We start from the raw sequence: 20704 nt of genomic DNA, 5'->3' as shown, positions 1-20704 counted from the left end.
ATGGGCACCAGGACTGGGTCGGCACCGCATTTAAGCAAAGCATTTTTCATGCTGAAGATCTTATTAAGCCATTGCTGCTTCTTTTCTCTACCCTGTATTCTGCAGTTGAGTAAAGGAGCAGGCACGAAGGGGATTTGCTAGTCAACCTAAGAGATTATGGCTTTTAAACTCGTTTGTGTCCCAGCAAACGTGCTTTTGCATTTATCCAAACAGCACGTGGTGCTTTTTACTATGCAAGACTGGCTTTATGAAGTTATTTGCAAGATGACTTCAATGGGATGGAAAAATCTTCCTCCAGGCAGATGTTCCCATCGTCATTGCTGTTTGTTTCTCTAATGCACGTGTTGCGTCTATTTTGCAAGTAAATAAATGCCTTTAGTTTTCAGAGCTGCGAGGAGAACTAAAACATCTGTTCTGTGCTTGCCTTCTCAGCAAAATGTGTGAGAGGAGAGAAGCGTATCTGACCACCAGACGTTATCCTGAGCCTGCTTGGTTGCAAAGACAAAGGCTTGAAGACTTCTCCCACCTCCCAGCCTGATGGTAGGACTCTGCAGGGCAGCTGGGAGGAGTTTCTCGGTACGGGGACTGGTTTCCTCAACCTCTTTTGATAGATAAGAGGTAATCAGGTCTAGAAAAAGGTACTTTGCCTGTGCAGAATTATTTTGGGGGCAAATAGAGGCTGGTGGTGCCCATCTGCGGGGTAAGGTGCTGTGGGAAATGGGAGCTCCTGAGCTGTTTGTTCCTTTGCAGAAGGAAAGAGAGGGTACAAGGACTTGGGAGACCCATTTTCTAAATAAGGGTAAGGAATTGGTGGCATGTGTTAGTCTGATGGAGAGGACAGGGGAGGACTCTCCGTAAAAACCTGGAGGTTTTGAAGGGAGCCCATTTGTTGGAGCAGATGGGATGAGAGGTGTGGATGCCACATCCCACTGCAAGTCGTTCCTTGGTGGCAAAAGAGGTGAAAATGTAACGGGGCTTGTGTTGAAAGGAGGATGGTGTTGAGCAGAGTGGCTTTATTTACAGGGAGAGGAAGAGGTTAGAGCATGGGGACAGGTGCTATAAATCATGCAGACAGAGAGCAGCGGTGTGAGGATGTGGTGTGTTGGCTCTTCTTCATCCCCACGTTGCTTTGGTTGCTGGGTCTTACACTGGTAATAGCGAAAAGCACTACTGAGCTCAAATATGTGTTCAAGAGATGCAGAGTAAGAGGGGGTTTTGAAGCTTTTGGATTGGAAAACCTGGAGCCAAGTGTTCCTCATAGTTCCTATTACAGCAGCAAACCGGGGCTGCTGGTAGTCTCTAATTTGTTTAGTAAGCGAGTGATGAACTATAGTGTTTCAAGAGGTGAAAACTCAAATTTACAAATGAAGGCTTCATCCCTGCTACAGAAGGTCTCAGCTGAAGGCTTAGTGCAGGACAGGCTTAAGCCAAATTACACAGTACCTGCTTGCCCCTCTTAAACTCGCAGTCCCTTAATGCTTCTTAAATAGTCATCTTATCCTTAAACCTCTGCATCAAACACAGTACGTGATTCAGTTGTACCAGTTAATATCTGTATCCTGCAGGAGTTAGGAGAAGCTCTGAATCAGCATATGAAAAATTAACCATTTTGTAGCACTGGTATTTCCCATCTACTGCAAATTCAAGGCTAAATTTTTCCCTCGTTTAAGCACGCCTAGTTTCTTTGGCATTGTGCAGTTGTGTAACTGCTGAATTTGCCCCATTATCTGCGAGAGAACTTTCTTGCCTGTGGCTATGTTTTAGCTCCTTAATACTGCTGTAATGTTCTGTAGCTTTTTATTAAATACAGACCGCTTAATTTCATGCTTGAAATAACCCATTTGACAGTTTAAAGGAGTGTTTCTATAGGGGAAACAACTCTCTAGCTGGTTTAATATTAAAAAAAAAAAAAAAAAAAGAGATAATGCCAGTGGCTGAGGTGGTTGCGTGTAAAACCCTTACGCTATCCCAGATCCATGTAATAATTTCAAATATCTGGTGATATTTGCAACCTCACTACCGGAAAGAAAGTCAAAGCAGCTATGTTAATCTTGGCCACCCGAATTAAATTTGTAGGATGCTGGTTGAATATAGACAGGCTCAGCATTGCTGCCTGGCTCTGGGACCTGCCTTTGTGGGTTCACTGAATCCCAGGGGGTCGCTGGGTGATTGGGAGGGTGGGGAGGAAGGAGAAGAATCTGAGACAAGTACGATCTTTAAGTTTGCTGTATTGTGGTACTGGCTTTAAGGAGAATTGGTTTTGCTTCCAGGTCCTCTGTGCTGTGGCAAACAACACTGTGCCTGGGAGATTGAGGGGCCATGGTGCAGCATCCTTCTCACAGAAAAAGAGGTTTTTGTGGAATGGCTGTTGTCCATATCCTCATGGAAGTTTAATCCTTATCTTTCTGTACCGTGTCTGTCCTTGTGTTCCTCCCTGGAGCTAATTATTTGTATCTGAATAGAATAAGCTAAAATCTCTTGCTGTGCTTTGGCACTTTTGAGGTCCTTGGCTGCCTCATCCCAAGAGGTGAGTCAGCTTTGCTCTCTCGCGGTGGCTAGGAAAGCTGGAGAGGCGGCTCTGTGGCTCTGATACTGAGCTGTCGGACTGAACACAGCGGGGTTAAATCGGACATATAGACAGACACGGCTCGGGAGCAAAGTCAAAGTGAAACCCATGTCCCTCTGGGCCATGGGCCTTATTTTTTCCCATCAAATAATGCTTTACGCTATGTATTTCTCAGATGGCTTTATTCACACATGCAGGAGAAATATCTAGGTATACAAACTGTGAATCTGTCATCTAAAAATTCCTATTTTTGCTGTTGTTTATATTTCCTGGTACAGAAGGTCTGTGCTGGTGATTGCTTTCCAATCGTGGATGCAATCAAAGACCATTCTTTAAAATTTCTACCGAGAATTGCTTCAGCCAAGCCTGGGGCTGTTGTTCAGGTTGGCTTTTTTTAGCTTCCATTTCTGGGCTGAAGGCTCAAAGAAGAAAGAAATAGGTGAGATGAGAGCACAGGCTCCAGCAAAGAGGAAAGAGCAGACATATGTCTGGGTGTAGTCATACAGCCACCCTGCAGGAGAAAAGATTGTTATTAAAGCTGTTGGATTTTTCTCACCAAAAAAAATCATTTTGGGAGGTGGGCGGGAAGCAAAGGATGTGTGTTCTCATTTAAGAATTCCTCAGATATTTTCTTTATCTTAACTCTTCATGTGCCTGCTGCTGTGCAGCAGTTACGTGGACAGTTAGGACTATTGCCATTGGTATAACAGGCAAAATTGTAGGTCATTCATCCCAGAGCTAACTTCTCCTGATCCTTGTAGTGGACATGGGTTTTAATTTGATTGAATTGAATCCCTGACTTTTTTTCCTGTTTAAATAAGTGGGCCAAAAGTAGCTGCTGCAGCAGATGGAAGATCCCTTTGGACTAATGAGATGACTTGCATGTGTTGGTGTTTGCAACATCTGGGCTGCAAACTCCAGATTCTCCAGCCTTGCCTTCTTGTGAGCAGACCCAATTTAATGCAACCTGTCTAATATGAGAGATCCCAGGCCAGGAGCTTGAAGTGAAATTGCTTAAAAGTAGCTTTGCAAGCACTTAAAAGGAAAACCTAAATTCCATAAAGACTCGGGAATCTGCGAGGAGGCAGGTCACCTTTTAAAATGACCTTGAAGTGTTTTGTTTAGTTACAGCATATCAGCTCGTGTCTAGACAATCATTTTAAAGGTGGACAATTCCTCTGTTTGAATCTAAAATATACAAAGTGATGGGAGTTGCTGCTGCATGTAATAAAACCCTTCATATACTCCCAAATCTGGCGTGGGTTGGTTGGATGTCTGAGGCGGGTTAGCAGCTGAGCCAGATCTGCTGCTGCTGGCGTAAAATGCAATTCCTCTGGTGACATCCGTGGACTTGCATGATTTACACAAATCGTAGATCTGGCCTAAATCTGGGATTCTTAAAACCAGCTCTGGTTAGGAAGGGAAATAATATAGTCCCCAGAGACCCCGGTCTCAGCTGCGCAGGAGCGTGGCTGCTGCTGTTATCTGCGAGTGACGTGGCCCTGAGTTGGGAAGGAAGCAGTGCTGGTAAAATTTGGGGGTCTGTGACAAACCCGAGGTGCTAACATTTTCCTTGCTGTAGATTTACACAGCCAAAGGAAGGTTTTCTAAAACAGAGGAAAGGCTGTGGGCTGCTTTGCTCTACCCCAGTTTCAGTTTCTGTTGGCTTGTGCCTTTCTCAGGGGGAGTTTCAGCTCTGTTTTTTTTCTCAGGGATATTGTGTGAGCCACAGCACAGGCGAAGACAGAGCTTGCTGTTGGAAAGGAGGATCCTGTGGCACTGGACTTGGTGACATTGGGTGGCTCTCCCGTGACCCTGTTTTTGTGGAGTGGTTTATTCTCCAAGGTGGGATCTGGTTTTGCTGTCTCTGGGATCTGGACAGGAGAAGGGATGCTAATGCAGTCAGTAAGATGTATAGGACAGAGTGCACCAGTTGAACTCTGATTTATTTAAATTATTTTTTAAATATCCTTCAGGATATTTTTTAATTTTTCTGGTTTTTTTGGTGCTGAAAGACCAGCGTTGCCTCCTCACCAGGAGGACAGTGATCACCTTCTACTGCATCACACCCCCCAACCTTTTAAAGCACCTACAGTGTCTGACTCCTCATCCAAAAAAAATCATTCCTGCTGCAGAAAGCTGAATTAGAAGCTCATTGTGTGCAAACTTAAGCAAAACAGCAGTTTTGTAAGCAATGCCGGTAAATCCCTGGCACCTAAGTGGTCCAAACTAAACATCCACAGCACATACTCATGCTGCAGGCTGTGGTCAGGCTGTTTAAATTGCGCTGCTGATCTGTAATCAGGAGTTTTGTTTATTCCTGATGCCCTAAGTAGCAATACCTAGTGTGAAGATGCAGGTAAAATTTAGATGAGAGCATCTAAATGCACGTGCCAGCACAGCTTTCAAATGACTCCATCCTCTCCCCTTTCACCACCCAAATTTGCTGGGGCTGGTGTTTGTGTGCTGGTTGCTGGAATCTATTCTGTAGTTTTGGATTACATGGTTTGTTTTATTTCTTTTGCAGTTTGAGTTACTGATTTGTACTGCTTATGGAAATAAAATGTACTCTTGTCTCCTTAGCTTGCTTGCAGCTTGCCAAAATAATGTTTGTTCTGTCTTGTTCTGTTTTGTTTTTGGCTTTTTTTCAGCATGGCAGAAGCATCCAGCAGTGCTGGTGGATGAGGAGCTATGAAGGAGCCTTCAAACTTTTCACCCTGGGCTTTCGGTCAGGCCGGCTGCCTCCGGATTTAAGAGCTTTTAGTTAAACAGATTTGCAGGTAAGTCACCTTTTTGTTGCATTGCGATTAGGCTTTGTTCTGGTATGCAAAATAAGCAGTTTTAACCTTTGCAGTTCTTATTTTGCCTTAGGTTCCACTGCATAAAAATACTTGAGTTTTATAAAATTGAAATTCTAAAGTCAGGGTTTTAGGGAGGTCAGCAGCAGTCAGAAGTACTAAACCCCAGGGTCTCACATAGCATTTAAATCCTTTAAATTAAAAAGCAGGTGCTTTTGGACACTTAGACTTAATGAGTAGTTTCTGGTTGTATTCAGTTTTCACACTTAATACAGAAGAGAAAATTCTAGAATTTATCTTGGATCACAAACTTAGATCCTGAACTCTGAGTTGTTTCCCTCTCGCCTTGCCTACAGTGAGATGGATCAGCGACAGTTTTGCTTCTTGGCTTTTTTTGGCCTTTATTTATCCCACCAGTATTAAGAAGATTGATTTCCATGGAAGGCTTTTTGCAGGAAACCTGCTTGCTTTACAAAATCCAGAAGTGTTCACACAGTGAGTGGTTAGCACTTTCAGAAAGCAAAAGGCTTCCAATTAGTGAAAATATATTGGAAGTGGATGAAAGTATAACTGCTACCTTAGCATGTATGATGCATGGATAAGAGAGAGCCAAATTATTTAGCTCTTTTCATACAGTATGTTACTGTGTCAGGGAATTTACTGTGATAGTTGTGCAGGGATTGCTTTCTGGTGAACATACATCTTGTATCAGCAGAAGAGATTTTATCCAATATAGGCTATGTATCACTGTGACAGTGTAAAGCACGCTGTCAATGAAATGCTTTAGTTGCTTGAAATTGCATCCATATACAGAGTTTTACCAACCTCGAAATATTGATTAGGGAAATCAATTTTTTTCACATGCTCGCAGTACAGCAGCATTGCTGTAGCTTTGCACGGAGCTGGTATTTACAGAATCCTTGGCAGCTTCGAGCAAAGTGCCTCTGCAGGCATGGGGCAACTGATAGCCGAGGGCAGGAAGCAATAAATGAAGAACAAGTTGCCAGGTTTTATTCAGGATACATTTGGTAGGTGAGTGACAGGACATTGTTCACACTGATATTTGACCTTGCAGCTTTTTCTAGTTTGTTTGCATCATGAGGACCTAGGAAGAGCTCAGTTCCTGTTTCCAGCTATGAGGTATGGCTAAAGGCTCATCAGGGAAAGGAAAAGCTTTGTCCTGGCCAAGATGTTTGGAGGAAAACAAGTCCCTTGCTCATAAGCAGAGACTGGAGACTCGCTTCTAAGCGCTTGAAATCTGCCAGATACTCAAAACTGCCTTGGTTTTCTGGCAGAGGGAGAAAAGGAAAGGCTTTTCATCCTCCTTATCTTTGGGCCCAGGAGCTCTTGTGGCTGAGCTGTGTAATCTTCTTCAAAACAAGAGATTGCCGAGACTTCTCCTTATGTTTCAGTGCCTCTGCTTGGTGGGACTGCTGCTAAGCTTGTCCTTGCTTTACCTTCCTCTCCTTGTCTCCCCTCTAGCCCCTCTGTTCCAAGTTCAGTGCTCCAATGCCCTGTTGGGGGTAAAATCCATGGCAATGCGGTCGTTACTTTTCTGCTGTGGTCAGGGTTAAAATTTGCACGTGGGGTTTAGCCTCTTTTTTTCCACGCAGCTGTCAAACTGCTAGTTGGGTTTTGCAAATTCACGAGCAAAATATTGCCTGTGTATAAAGATAAGTTTCTGAAATGCATTTTGGTTTTTTTTTTTTCACTTGGACAGAAAAAACAGCCTTGGATGCATATGGGTAGGAGAGTGAACCCGGAGCATGTTTTATCACTAGATGTCTGCGGTGGGTATAACTTATATATAACATTACAGTTACCTGCTAGAGGAGGTCCACCGATGGCTGCTATCCCAGCAAAGAAGGCAGCAAACCCCAAGTAGCTGTGGAGTTTTTGCACACCCACTAGATCTACCTGTTTGTAAACCCAAATGGATAATTATTGATTGAGTTCATGTGAATGTGCAAGCACGAGATTTTTTTTTTTTTTTTTTTCCTGAGGAATTTCCTCTCCAGCTGCAGTTTTGAAAGGACTTTGCACCTATAGGTCTGATACAGCCTGGAATCCGCTCGCCTCCTTAAGGCCAGCATGGAAATTACTGGAATGCAAGATGCTTTTCTGCCTTCCAGCTGCTTGGGCATCTCCCGAAACTAGTAACGCTGCTAAGACTTTGAGGAAGGTGTTTTAAACTCTGAATTCCTTCCCAGAAAGAAATGCCAAATTATAACAATGCTTCCCTATCTGGATCCTGCCGTAAGTGGTCTGTGCATGTTATAGAGAATTCTGGGAGCTGATATGCACAACCCTCTGTCTTAGCGTTAGGAAATGAATGGATTCATCCTGATTCCTAGGAGCTGGAGCAGTCTGCTTCAGAAAGGAGGATGTGGAAGGCAATTAGCTGAGCCAGGTTATTAAAAATCTGCAACAAACTCCCAGTGCTTCTCTTGCATCTGGGCTGTGGACACCAGTAAGTGGGTTGGAGAGGAGATTTGGGGCTCTCCAGTGGCTCAGAATGGGAAGGCTAGAGGGGAGAGCCCTCTCATGCAGGTCTGCAACAGCCCAGGGTAATATAGCTTTACAAAAGGGTTTTTGGATCATTTTAGAATGCTGTTAGAAATGCCACACTACATTCTTTTAATTAAATATCCTACTCACCAGCACAGGAAGAACCAGAGCCATGAACCCACCGCAGAAAACAGCGAAGGCCACCACGTAGGTCATGAGTAATGGGAAGGTGGTGGCCAGAGGACAGAGCAGGTTAGTGATGCCGCCGAGGACAAGGTAAGCCACGTGGTAGTGATACTTCTTGGTCCAGTTCTGGTCAGCGACCCAGCCTGAGAGCAGCTGGCTGACTGTCTCTGTGATGCCTGGGGGGAAGAGGAGTTCACCAAAGCCTCAAAGAAGACTTTTTTTTTTTTTTTTTTTTTGCTATTCTGCACTGTGTTGCTTTGAAACGCATCCCAATTCTACCTGCCACTCACTGTAAGAATGTGACCACAAAGGGCTGAAATGCCGGGAAGTTACAGGAAGGCATTTTTAGGCTGTTGTAAAATTCATGCTTTTTTTTTTTCTTTACGTTGGTGCCTGCTACTGCCAAGTGCCTGTGGGTGCACCAAAGTGGTCTGTAAAAATTCAATTAAGGGCTGTGCACTCAGCAGAAAACTCTGAAATGCCCTTCAGTAAAAACAGGAAAGATAAGTTTGCCGTTTGATCTCTTTTTCAAGATAGAGAAAAGCAGAATATTAAGAAGAAATATGCTTATGAGATTTTAATTTTTATAAAGAAGCAAAGAAGGATAGAAGCCCAGCCTTATTTTAAAGGCTTAGCAAACTTTTGGTACTTGCTTTTTACATTTCTTGATATGTTTTTATGAACTAAAGATCAGAAGAGTGCTCACTGTCAGCTAATATCTTGCTGACCACTGTGTCCCTCCTACTCTAATCAAAATGTCAGATTAATTGCTGCACTCTCCTTCTAGATGCTTTGACAGCATACGTCATTTCTAAATATTATACAGCAGTGTAGAAGTAAAATTTATTTTTGTACAATAAAATATTTTATGATGACTGAGGTTGGAGCCACTTTCTTAACACAATGCGACTTTAGTGTTAATCCCTGCTTATAATCAGGCATGGTTTTGGTTTTTTCCCCCCTTGGAGGTGAATGTCCTAAATCCAAATGACTAGATCCAAGTTAATGTTGGGTTTTTTTCCCCCAATATTGAATTTCTTTCTCTCTGCACACATTCCTGGGTCAAACTGGAGGTCTTTGAATGCTGAGTGACTCTGGATTTCTGTGGTTTGTGGGTTTAAGCAAAGCAGGATCGTGGTGGGAAGGCTTTAGGAGGACAGATAGCACCTATGTAATTGGAAAGTTATGTTTGTTTGGTGCAGTGAGGATGGGGGATCATCTAGCTTAGGTTGAGAGAACCACCCACCATGTGAGAGCGACTTTGTACATGTACAGAAGGCGACGCTATATATACAGAAGGGGGGTAAGGGCTGTGAGCTAAACCTCTTCCATGAAGATTTATTCTAGTACATATTTGGGCCTATTTCTTGGCAAGATTTGTGTTGCTTCTTTTTCCTATTTTGGTATCATTGTAATTAGAAATGGGTTTAAAAGATTCTTTTGCCTACCAGCCACTGAAATGAGGTAAGAGGCATCCATGCTGCTTATGCCCAGCGTTCTGGCTCTTGCTACGAGGTGGAAGATGGGCACGAAGTAGGCCAAGTGGCTGAACAAAAAAGACCACGTGAAAATGCAGAAGACAGGATCCTTCAGTGGGGAGAAGTCAAGGAGAGGCTGTGAATTTTCTTTTTCTGTTGGTGGAAGGGATTTGTAGCTTCTCTTGGCCTCGGTGGCTATTTCTGGCGAGCAGCTGTCCACAGGGGGTTTCTTGAGCCTTTCCAAAGCAGATGTATTTACTGGACCAGACACATCTCTGCCATGGGACATCAGGAGTCCCTCCGTGGTGGGAAGGTCCTGTGCACTGCGAAGCTGTATTTCCCTGGGAGTGGTTTCATCTGAGCATCCATCAAGTGTTTCTGAATCCTTCTTTGCCATTAAAGACCCACAGTCCTGATTTTTAGCAGAGGAGCGTTGAGGCGGCTGGGTGCTGATGGGACGCAGCAGCATGCTGGAAGGCACGAGGTTTAACATGATGCCTCCAAAAATCAGGAGAGTACCTGAGGGAAGAGAGAAGATTCTTTTTTCTTGGTGCGGGAAGGGAGGAGCAGTAGGAAATGATCTTTCTAGAACAGGGTGTAGTCTGCATTGAACAGGGAGAAAGCTCTGCTATAAGGAGGAGTATCTTACAGGAGCTTTTACTCCTGTTTTTCTAGCTGGAGGTCCCTTTTGCTGTGATGCAGGCAACAAATCCAGAGCTACATCTGGGATCTGGGAGTTTGTTTTGTTTTCCCCCACTAGAAATCTGTACATGTGACGGATGTTCAGGATGGCCTGAAAACAGTGTAGTAAAAGTAGGGATTTTCAGTTTTGGTTTTGGTTTCTGAGATCTCTGTTTTGACTCTGACTTTAATGACTGATTGAGCATTTAATCATTAACAAGATGTCCCCAAACTGTCCCAGAAGAGGCAGAGTTGTTCCTCGGTGCATCCAATTTTAATTTTTAAAAAGAGCCTCATCTCCTGCCCAGATATCCTCAAATGCCCTCTTAATGCTGCCGAATTTGAATAAACAGAAGACGCGCTCACCTTGCCAGCCATAAAAATCGATGAGAAGTTGAGTGAATGGTGCTATTAGAAATGTCAGCCCCATGCCAGAGCGGGCGATGGCATTGGAGAAAGCCAGCCGTGTCCTGCAGCGCTTGGCCGTCATCACTGCGGCTGCCTGGTAAAGGCAGGCAAACCCCATACCTGCGGGAAGGGAAAGAAATGTCCACGTCCAAAAAGTGACTGCTTCATATTGTGAGCTTTAGGGATTCAAAGTCATGCCATCCCAAGCTCGTCGTCCGCATAGTGGAGCTGCTCTGCAGGGTTCATGGGCTGAAAGTGGGGGGACTTCTGCTGTTGCAGTCAGTGGAGAACAAGATTTCATGTGTGGTATTTAGTATCTGGGTTTTTTTCAGGCTGTACACTTTTAGTAAGGGATTTTAAAAGGCCAGGATTCATGTTGGGTCCAGAAAAAAAAGCAAGGTTAGTTGCGACTAGCATGTTGAAACTGGTATTTTATGCTCCTGATCATGAAGCTTTGGGGTTTCACACAACATCTCCTAGAAAAGAGCTGGGGATGCTTTACTATTCAAGGAACTGCCTGGTTTAATGTTAAAGGAGCTGCTTTTACTCATCGTACGCAGGAAAATCTCTGCCCAACTGTAAGTCGCAGGCTGCTCACCCAGGAGAAGTCCCATGGAGACGCAGAGGAAGGGGACGCTGGTGGCCTGTGTGCTGAGCAGACAGCCCCCTCCGACCAAGCCGGCCCCGATGATGGAGGTCGGCCGCTCGCCCAGGCTCTTGCAGACCACGGCCACGAGCGGGGCTGGAAGGGAAAGGAGGGAGAAATCTCAGGCTGAAGATGACAAATGCTGCTTTGCAGGGCTGGGGGACTTGTATTGGGATCATTGCATCTGGTGCCTCAGGAAGTGGTCCGTGTGCCACCCTGGGAGGGAGAGGGGTGACAAGAAATTTGGCATGGGTTAGTATTCAGGAGAGTGGCCAAGAGACCTTGCCTCATTCCCTGGGAGCTTGGCGGACGGGGCAGGGGAAAGAGTCGAAGTCCAAACTTTCAGATGTCCTGAGCCTGCTTCTTAATGCACACCATGCTCAGCGGTCATGAATTATTCAGCAGCTGGCTTGCTCAGAGGCAATAATATTGGTGTTAGGCATGAGGCTTTGCTCTGAATGCATATAATAAACCTGCCACAGTGAGGTGTCCTGACACACAGGATCCCCGTCCTTGGATCATGCTCCTGCTAAGACACATGTGGGTACCAGCTGCGTCCAGCTTGCAGTAGTCTGGGATGGAAATCAGATCCACAGAGCATCCTCGGTGCTCCTGATATCAAAGCAAATGGGCTTGAGATTGAAGCGCTGCCCCAATCCTTACAGATGCCAGCTTACCTCCTAAGAAACGCAGGGAGGACATGATGGAGCCGATCCAGCTGACTTGCTCAGAGGAGCCCCCCACCTCCTCTTGGAAAGCCACGAAGAAAATCCCAAAGGTCTTGAGCATCCCCATCACAAGTACGTTGACCTGAATTGGAAGCAGACGGAGGTGAGATGCCCCAGGGGTCAGGCAGGAGGAAAAGCTTTTCCTTCTGCTTTTCTTGTGTGTGTAATTTGTTGTGTTGTGGGAGAAACAAACCGGGACATGTTAAATTGGGGGGGAGTGTGTTGAGGGAGTATCAGCAGGGTGGACTTGTGGTGGCCACGCTGCAATCTTATCTTCACAGACCCTCAAAAAAAACTTGTGTGCAAACTGGCTTTTCCAAAGAAAAGGAACAAAACACTAGAGCCTGACTCTTGTAGGGTTTTTTTGCTCTGTAAGTTATTTTTTAATACTAAAAAATAATCTAAACGGGTCTCAGATCTATTGAAGATCACTAGGAGTTGATGAAGTGTTGAGCGGAGCAGGGATGGACATTAGCCAGTGCAGTTTCCCAGGCTTGCCCTGCCAGGGGGGCAAAGGACAGTTTGTGTCCTTAATTTTAACTCCCTCTCTCCTCCCTCATAGCAGGTGGTTAATGATTGGCAGTGAGTTACTTTGGATGGAATGGAAGTGGGAAAGCTTTCCAGCTCTTCCCAGCCTTCCTAGCTGGGGGACAGCGTTGTCTTCATCACTGATGGGAAGCTGGCGTGTGGTATTAAAGCCTGTAGCCTGGAGAATTAGTGCTTTTAAGTGGTGTCAAAGATGCCTGGTCTCCCAGGAGAGAGTAACTGTGTGTGCTGCCTGCACCCTGTGCTGCTCCTGCAGTCAGTCCCTGGGGACTCATCTCGGCTCCGATCCTCCACTGCCCCAAGATGGGATCTCACCCTTACCGAAGGTACAAGACACCTCTTTGGGGTTTGACACCCCAGCGGTGGTGTGTATGAGTAGGGAAAAGTCATCTTATCATTGCAAGCTGCCTTTTGGCCCTGGGCTGCACATTTGGGCACCCTCATTTACCTCACTGAGATGTTTTCAGGTGGCATTGCATAGTGGAAGGTGTATGTCTATTGGGTTTGCATGGCAAGGTTTTGGTAGCAGGGGTGGCTTCTGTGAGAAGCTGCTAGAAGCTTCCCACATGTCTGGCAGAGCCAGTGCCAGCCGGCTCCAAGATGGACCCACCACTGGCCAAGGTGAGCCCATAAGTGATGGTGGTAGTGCCTCTGGGATAGCAGATTTAAGAAGGGAAAAAAAAGTTGCTCTGGCACAGAAACTGCAGCCAGAGAGAGGAGTGAGAACATGTGAGAAGAAGAACCCTGCAGACCCCCAGGTCAGTGCAGAAGGAGGGGGAGGAGGTGCTCCAGGCGCCGGAGCAGAGATTCCCCTGCAGCCCGTGGGGAAGATGATGGTGAGGCAGGCTGTGTCCCCCTGCAGCCCAGGGAGGTCCACGGTGGAGCAGATATCCACCTGCAGCCTGGGGAGGACCCCATGCCGGAGCAGGGGGATGCCTGAAGGAGGCTGTGACCCTGTGGAAAGCCTGCATTGGAGCAGGCTTCTAGCAGGACCTGCAGACCCATGGAGAGAGGAGCCCATTCTGGAGCAGGTTTGCTGGCAGAACTTGTGAGCCTGTGGCGGACCCACGCCAGAGCAGTCTGTGCTTGAAGGACTGCAGCCTGGTGAAGGGACCCACGCTGGAGCAGTTCCTGAAGAACTGCAGCCTGTAGGAAGGACCCATGTCAGAGAAGTTCATGGAGAACTGTCTCCCATGGGAGAGACCCCATGCTGGAGCAGGGGAAGAGGGTGAGGAGGAAGGAGCAGCAGAGACAAGGTGTGCTGAACTGACCCCAGCCCCCATTCCCCATCCCCCTGTGCTGCTGGGAGGGGAGGAGGTGCAGAAATTGGGAGTGAAGCTGTGCCGGGGAGGAAGGGTGGGAAGGGGGAAGGTGTTTTAAGATTTGGTTTTATTTCTCATTACCCTACTCTGGTGGATTGGTAATAAATTAAGTTAATTTTCCCCAAGTCGAGTCTGTTTTGCCTGTGATGGTAATTGGTGTGTGATCTCTCCCTGTCCTTATCTCGACTCATGAGCCTTTTGTTACATTTTCTCTCCCCTGTCCAGCTGAGGAGGGCAGTGATGGAGTGGCTTTGGTGGGCACCTGGTGTCCAGCCAGGGTCAACCCACCAGTCTCTGCTCAGCCCCCGGTGAAATGGGTGCACTCAGTGTAGCAAGGCACGGCTCATTTTTGCCCTTAGCTCGGTGGGATCACCCTGTCCTCTGCTCTATGTGAGACTCAAGACTTTCTATCTGCCCCAGCTCCAGGAGGATTTAGATGAATTTGTTGTCTGCTTACCAGGAAGAAATGAAACACCACTCCCCATGCCCACCCTCCATCTGCGGCTTCCGTGCTCGGGCTCTTCCTGGCTGCCGGAACTTCTGGCTCTTCCTCCTTCCTTTCCTCTAGAAATGGGGATTTCAGGAGACATTAACACCTTGCTCCATTGCTGTTTCAATTCAAAACCTGTTCCCCTGAAGACATCAGCTGCCTTTGAACTGCCTTTAGCTCCTTGGCTGTTAATGAGGTAGCCACCAGTATTTTGCATTCAGCTTGCAAAAGCTTTTGAGGGTGGGTGAAGCTTTTACCAACCTTTTTACCAACAGATGTTAAGTTGCACATTAACACTGCCTGCGAACAGTTTAATATCCTTTCTCTTTCCCACCAAATTACTGTAACCACTTAAGCTCTAAGGGATTTTAAGTGACAAGCACCTTCCTGCCACTTTAGAGCAGATGATAGTTTAGTTGGTTTGTGCCAGAAGTCGGGAGGGGAGGGGGGGGCGGGTGTCACTGTTTATCTGTATCGATCTTTGAGCTCTCCTGGGAAGCTCTCCCTACCCCATCCTTCTCTGCTTATCTCCCTTCCATCCTCTTGCCCATCCCATGCCTCTGGTGGTGGCAGGATCCTGCCCGAGGGTGCAGCTGAACCCTAGAGCAGTCGGGGCTGATGAACCTGAAACTTTTCCTTACCACCTTGCTGCTGCATGCTGGAAAAATCCTCCGCGAAACAGTTGCTTGCAAAGAGGAATCGTCTCTTCATTTGCTCCAGAGACTAAATCCCCCCTTCCTGATGTGGCACCCCAAAGTCTGCTTCTTCATTCACCTCCAGTGAGGATGACGGTGTCTGTCCTTCCCCACGAGCCCCGAAGCGGGACATGGAGCCCAGCAAGTCCTGGGGCTGGGTGGACAGAGCTCGTCCTCCTCCTCCCTGGAGGCAGAGCCTGGCTTGCAGGGCCCCAAGGCCAGGAGTCCCTCCCCTTCCCCAGCCGGGAGCAGGAAACCCAGAGCTTTTGGAGCAGAAATCCTGTTGGGAGGAAAGAGGAGGGGAAGCCTGCACGGGTTATAGCTCCAGGCAGAGCCCTGGGTCTTGCCAGCCCTTGAACGGAGCAGTAGGTGGCAATGGTGGACTGAAGCCAAACCTGGGGCTGCTGGTGGCTGCAGGGGAGCAGAGCTCCTGTCCTGCCCGCCCAGTCTCTGCTGCATGGCCCTTGGCCCGGGAAACTGCGTCATTTAGGAGGGGACAGTCTGGGAAGCTTTAGGTTTTCTAGCCAAGATGCTTGGTAGCGGGAGCGGAGCAGCTGTGCTGCTGCAGCCCTTGAGCGGAGCTGGTAGTTGAGCAGGATTTGAGTTGGCTCCATGCCTCTATTGCAAATATGCACAAACCACTGGGTAAATACAGCCCTCGTGCTTCCTCCTCCCCCAGTTTTGGTTGACTTGTCACCCCACTTGGCATTCCTGAGGTCAGATAAAAATGTAGGATTGTGATACCGATCTCTGCTCCCCTCCCTTGGCAGAGAAGGCAATGCCCCATCTTTACTGGAAGAGGCCAGGATATATCAGAGCATACGAAGGAACTTTCCCTATAGTAAGGCTTTTAATATGTGCATTAATCTTTTATTCAAGTGGAATGGGTTTTGCAGTGAATATGGTTTAAGGGCTTGAAGGACAGGGGGGCTCTGCAGGTGGGGGTGCTGGTGGCAGCAGCATCTGGTGCAGCATCTGCACTTGGAGCTGTTGGATGTCCGGGAGGAAGCGCTCTGGCTGGAGCTGCTCCCAGCTCTGTGGGGTGTCAGAGAGAGGGGAGAAGAGGGACCCTTCAAGACTGTCACAGAGCTTGGACACACCAACTCCTGCTTCTGAGGCTGGGTTGTTACTCAGAATTAACACTGACCTCGACAGGAGCACACAGCCCAGCTGTGTGGGGAAGGCTTGTCCCTACTGCCCGTTTCATACACAACAACAACTGCGACCATCACTGATAAACAGAGCTGCTCCTAGTAGTAAAGTCAAAGCAGCATGAATGTCATTTTCATCTCTGACCCAGCCCAATTGTTTTAGCTCATGCTCTGCTGTGAAGGTTCCCTTCCACTTTATGCATGAGGACAGCTGCAGGCCAGCTCCTTGTTACTCCCTTACATACAGGAAGCATTTGAGTGTAGCAGTTTTTTGAGGGGAAAACCTTTTCACAGATTGTAGGGGAAAAAAACTATTTCAAATGCTCGAATCCATAAGTGGGCAAGAGGCCTGGATTTGTGAGCATGTTGTCAACATCCACTTATAGTTCACACAGGGACCAGGCAGGCAGGGCTAGCACGTGTAGGTTTGAACTTCAATCCAAGGCACAGTAAGCAAGTACATCTCGCACAGAACATTTAACTAGAGGAGGCTAAACATCTCCTAGGAGCAATTCCTTGGAAAGTGTTTGTATCTTTTCTACTGGAGGAGCCTCCATTAATTCAAGCCTTTGTGCACTATTCCTCTTCTCTAGAGAAATGCTAATAAAGAAGGGACTTTGGAAATGAGGCAAAGCAATGGGCACAGTTTTCACAGCTGGAGCAGAAAGAAGCAAAGGAGTGTTTTTGCAGGTCATTTATTGATTTCTCCAACAAATAAGGCCACACACACACATACACCTTGTAGTATCTGATCATTACATGAGCTTGGTGAGTGACCCACATTTCATCCTCAGCAGCACAAGTGCTAAAATGTGAGTTGGAGACCCTGATAGCTGCACAGGAGCTGTTAAGTGGAGAGGGAGAGCCTTCAGCCCAGGTTTGGTACTACAAGCATGTTCTGCGCTGGAACAGCAGAGGAGAGTGGTTGTCCAGTGAGAAGGAGCTGGGCCAGAGGTGGGAGTGGGGCGCTGCACAGGTTCCCAAGGGTCAGGATGCCAGCTTGTGCACTGCTACAGTGATACTGTCGTGCTTCTGGATCATGATATTCCTAGAACAAGAAAAGTGCCAAGGCAGTTGAGAAGCCAGCTGTGACAAGGAGCTGACATGGCTGGGAAACTAGACACAGGTATCATCCAGCAGCTGCAGCAAACCCCAGCTCTGCACTAGACCTGTCGGTCACTGCATGTCTTCTGCCCGGTCCCATGAAGAGTGCTGGAGAAGTCTTTGCCTACCACACTGACAGGCTACAGCATGGGCTTCATTATCTGTGGGGATCCCAAGTGTAGAAGTACAGAGCTGCAGTAACCCCCACCCCCTGAAAGGTTTCCTACTGCTTTTACAGTTCCTGCTTCCTGAGGTCCCATTAATCTAATGAATTCCCATACCTGTGGCAGTGACTACCTTCCCCCCATGGCTTCAGAGATGGAGCTTCCTCCACATCTGCCAGTAAACTGGCAGCTCAAGATAAGGAGAGCTGCTCTAGGGATCTGACTCTGGAGAGGTCCCCAGGGCTGGGGGGAAAAAAGGAAACAGGGGAAAAAGTGGCACTCCTGGGCTGGAGATTCACCCGCTGTCTGACTCCAAGCACACGACGGGCGTATCGGTTGGGTCAGATGTGAGCTTGGCTGCCTGCTGGGCGAGGACAGAGATGACACCGGCGTGCTCATCTGAGAGGGTTCCTCGGCCTGCGAGAGGTGGAAGACATTAGATAAAGCCACACATGCCGTGACAGCACTTCACGTGAAGGAGCTTTCCCCCCGGGGCTAAGGGGGGCTGCTCCCGCCTGGGCCCATCTGCCTTCCCTGTGGGTTGATGCATATCTCCCCCCATTATTGCTCTCAAACCAGCAAAAAGCCTGAATTTAAGTGACAGGAAGAGCTGGCTCCAGTTTCCTCCCCTGTGTGTGGGAAGCTGAGTACCGTGGTGGTGCTACCAGGCCCTCGGGGACACCCAAAGAGGGGGGAGGCTACAATAGGGCAGGGCCTGGTGGCCTCAAAGTGGAAGGGGGCAGGGGCCCACGCAGGACAAGGCCTGGAACCCCCCAAACGGGGAGATCTCCAGTGGGGCAGGGCCCGGTGCCCCCAGGAGTCCTTAAGAGAGACCGGGCAGGGCCCGGTGCCCCCCGACCCGGGGTCTCCGGTGGGGCGGGCCCCGGTACACCCCACCCCCGGCGGTGCTCGGTTACTTACAGCCCAGGTTGAGCCCCTGCGAGTCGGTGCAGAGAACCCCCACCACGGCCGGGCTCTTCATGCTGCGGGGGGAGACAACGGCGGTCAGGGCCGGGAAGACCCCGCCCCCCCCCCCCCGCCGGGCCTCGGGCCGGCCTAGGCCCAACTCCCCCCTCGCCCCCCCCACCCGGCGGCCCCGGTGGGGCACAGCCAGCCCTTCCCCTGTCCCCCGTGTGTCCCCCCTCCGCCCCGGCCCGTACGTGTCCTCCAGGTGCTGCTCCAGCGTCCCCTCCATACCGCCGGGCCCCCCGCCCTTACTTCCGCCCTCCCCGCCCTGCTCCTGGCAGCGGCGTCACCCACGTGACGCGCGCAGACGGCGGCTCCGCAGGGCCAAAAGTTCTCGCTGCGCCAAGGCGCCCGCCCGGCCTCCCGCGGGGTGAGCGGCGGGTACAGCCCAAATTGGTGCCACCGCTCTGCCCCCGTCCTCCTGGCCCGGGACCCTCCCGGGGCTCCCTGCAAGGAAGCAGTCGCTGCAGGCCCACATATCCACCATGCCCTAATTTGGGGGCGTTAGCTGCAAATCCAGCCCCCGCACCCCTTTGCCCCCCAGCGCGGCCCTCCTTGGGCAGAGCGGGTGGCACGCTTGCGGTTCTTGGGTTTTCGGGTTCTTTTCCCTCCTTTTTCTCCACCTTTATACTCCTGAGCGTGGTTTATTTGTGGTTTCGCTCCCTCCGTGCAGCACCGTTTGGGATTTGCACGGCAAAATGAAATTGAAGTGCTGATTTAATGGCGATGCCCCTGCGCACCCTCCGCGGCCAGAGCATCCTCTCCCAGCTGGACCACGGTGGGGGATGCAGGTTGGGGGATGCGGGGACACAAGGACACGGGCTGGAGCCCAATATTTGCAGCAGGAAGGGCCAAACTGGACTGGTGCATACAATGCTGAGGGGGTCAGGACCCCCATCCCCTTCCCGTGGGGCAGAGAGGTGTTAAAAGTGATGCTCAGCCCGGCTTTGCTGCCAGGAGCCCCCCCAAAACTGAGCCCCGCTGCTAGCGGAGAGTAGGAGGTAATTTATGGTGGGTGCATCGCAAAGCTCGGCGACGCTAATGAGGTGCCAGCTGAAGCCGTTCCTGGCTGCGCCTGGCCATAGATCTTGGCTTGTCAGGTCAGAAAATTAAAATGTTATTGATGGGCGAAGTGAAGTGCAGCAGGATTTTTTATTTTATTTTTCTTTCTCCTTGGTCAAGCTGGGAGCTGTCTCGGGCAGCACCAAGAACCCTGATCCCACCTGCCCAGGGGCTTCTGCTGCATCCCACGCTGCTGGGATGGCTTGGACTTTTCGTGACTTTTTTTTTTTCTTCCCCCCCCCCCCCACCCCTAGGAAGCAACACAGCACAAAAATACAAATATGCCCTATGGAGGCCAGGGGCTGCATCTTCCCCACCCCATCAGCACCTTCGCAAGGAAATCTCCCCAAAACAACCACTCCTGAGCCTTTCCTGGCTGCAAGGATTTCTAGAAGGAGGGATTTTGGGGAGAGTTTGGATTAATTAATTCAAGCCCAGGTGGAGGAGACTTTAGCGAAGCAGCAGAACAGCTGCTACATCAAAAGAAGTGCTGGTCTCTGGGCAGGGAAATGCCGGGGCTATTTTTAACTGATTAAATAGATGGTTTAGCACTGGACTGATCCTCTACAAAAGAAATTCAACAGAAAAGCCCGACTGAACTGCATAGCTCCAATCAAACCCATAGTTCAAATCCCAGCCCATCACCTCAGGCCATGTTTCCTCCCTGGGGCTGAGCCCCCCGGCTGTTCCCAGTCCCTAATTTGCCCCCATGGACCAGGTCTGGCAGGGAGCAGCTCCAAAATCAGGCCCAGGGATGTTTATTCCTCAGTGGGAAAAGCCAGAAAGGACTAAATTCATAATGCTGGTGTGGAGCTCTGATGCTGCGGGGATGGCACCTACCAATCCAGGGCTGGAAAAATCCATCTCACTGGGTCAGAATCGCAAACCCAGCTATATTTGGAGGGGAAAAAAGGAGGTTTATTTCCTGCCCTTGTTGTGCAAAGGGTCTTAGCCATGGTCTCTGCTTGCATGGCCCCGGCCAGCACGACTGCAAGCACTGGGAGCTTGGTCCAGGGAGTCCCAGCCGAATCCAGGCTGGACTGTGGGAGCCCAGGACCATGCATTGGCCATGGAAGGGTATTTACATGTTAATTATTTTTATTTTTTTTATTGCTGGACTCACAAAAGGGCTGCATGGGATGAGACGGTGGGTGACGAATGGCCCCAGCTCCATGGGGACATTGCATCGTGGAGGCTGCAGAGAT

At 48.9% G+C, this 20704-nt stretch overlaps 2 protein-coding genes across 9 annotated transcripts; both read right to left on the bottom strand.

Moving 5' to 3' along the window:
* Positions 1–2729: 2729 nt before the first annotated feature.
* On the bottom strand, positions 2730–15537 carry SLC16A4 (solute carrier family 16 member 4). 8 transcript variants are annotated; one of them, XM_009928842.2, is made up of 9 exons: positions 14999–15530; positions 14325–14431; positions 11949–12081; positions 11224–11367; positions 10584–10745; positions 9507–10055; positions 8023–8234; positions 7188–7281; positions 2730–3077 (listed from the first exon to the last, which is right to left on the bottom strand). In XM_009928842.2, the coding sequence occupies exons 1-9, from the start codon at positions 15066–15068 to the stop codon at positions 2923–2925; spliced, it is 1626 nt and encodes a 541-aa protein (XP_009927144.1). In that variant the 5' UTR covers positions 15069–15530; the 3' UTR covers positions 2730–2922. The 8 variants fall into 8 exon arrangements, with proteins under 8 accessions (XP_009927144.1, XP_069627751.1, XP_069627746.1 ...); XM_069771645.1 differs by lacking the exon at positions 2730–3077 and adding an exon at positions 6354–6878 and having other exon boundaries at positions 14999–15533; XM_069771650.1 differs by lacking the exon at positions 11224–11367 and having other exon boundaries at positions 14999–15532.
* A 1347-nt stretch (positions 15538–16884) lies between these two features.
* Positions 16885–18697, bottom strand: LAMTOR5 (late endosomal/lysosomal adaptor, MAPK and MTOR activator 5). The gene is made up of 4 exons (XM_069770765.1): positions 18632–18697; positions 18393–18454; positions 17771–17888; positions 16885–17251 (listed from the first exon to the last, which is right to left on the bottom strand). Exons 1-4 carry the CDS (start codon positions 18664–18666, stop codon positions 17191–17193), a joined length of 276 nt encoding a protein of 91 aa, XP_069626866.1. The 5' UTR covers positions 18667–18697; the 3' UTR covers positions 16885–17190.
* Positions 18698–20704: the final 2007 nt, after the last annotated feature.

This window comes from Haliaeetus albicilla, chromosome 26, assembly GCF_947461875.1.
Source record: "Haliaeetus albicilla chromosome 26, bHalAlb1.1, whole genome shotgun sequence".
Taxonomy (NCBI): Eukaryota; Metazoa; Chordata; class Aves; order Accipitriformes; family Accipitridae; genus Haliaeetus; species Haliaeetus albicilla.
This window is presented reverse-complemented; position numbering and strand designations above follow the sequence as displayed.

What these genes read in the sequence shown, in the direction of transcription:
- SLC16A4 (XM_069771643.1), bottom strand. Translation starts at nt 15,068, where the DNA reads ATGAAGAGACGATTCCTCTTTGCAAGCAACTGTTTCGCGGAGGATTTT. An exon ending in CTCCCTGCGTTTCTTAGGAG is followed by an intron (nt 11,368 to 11,948) that starts GTAAGCTGGCAT and finishes TTTCCCTTCCAG; the next exon opens with CCCCGCTCGTGGCCGTGGTC. An exon ending in CGATTTTTATGGCTGGCAAG is followed by an intron (nt 10,056 to 10,583) that starts GTGAGCGCGTCT and finishes CTCTTCCCTCAG; the next exon opens with GTACTCTCCTGATTTTTGGA.
- LAMTOR5 (XM_069770765.1), bottom strand. Translation starts at nt 18,666, where the DNA reads ATGGAGGGGACGCTGGAGCAGCACCTGGAGGACAC. An exon ending in GAGCAGCACCTGGAGGACAC is followed by an intron (nt 18,455 to 18,631) that starts GTACGGGCCGGG and finishes CTCCCCCCGCAG; the next exon opens with CATGAAGAGCCCGGCCGTGG. An exon ending in TGCTTGGAGTCAGACAGCGG is followed by an intron (nt 17,252 to 17,770) that starts GTGAATCTCCAG and finishes TTCTTGTTCTAG; the next exon opens with GAATATCATGATCCAGAAGC.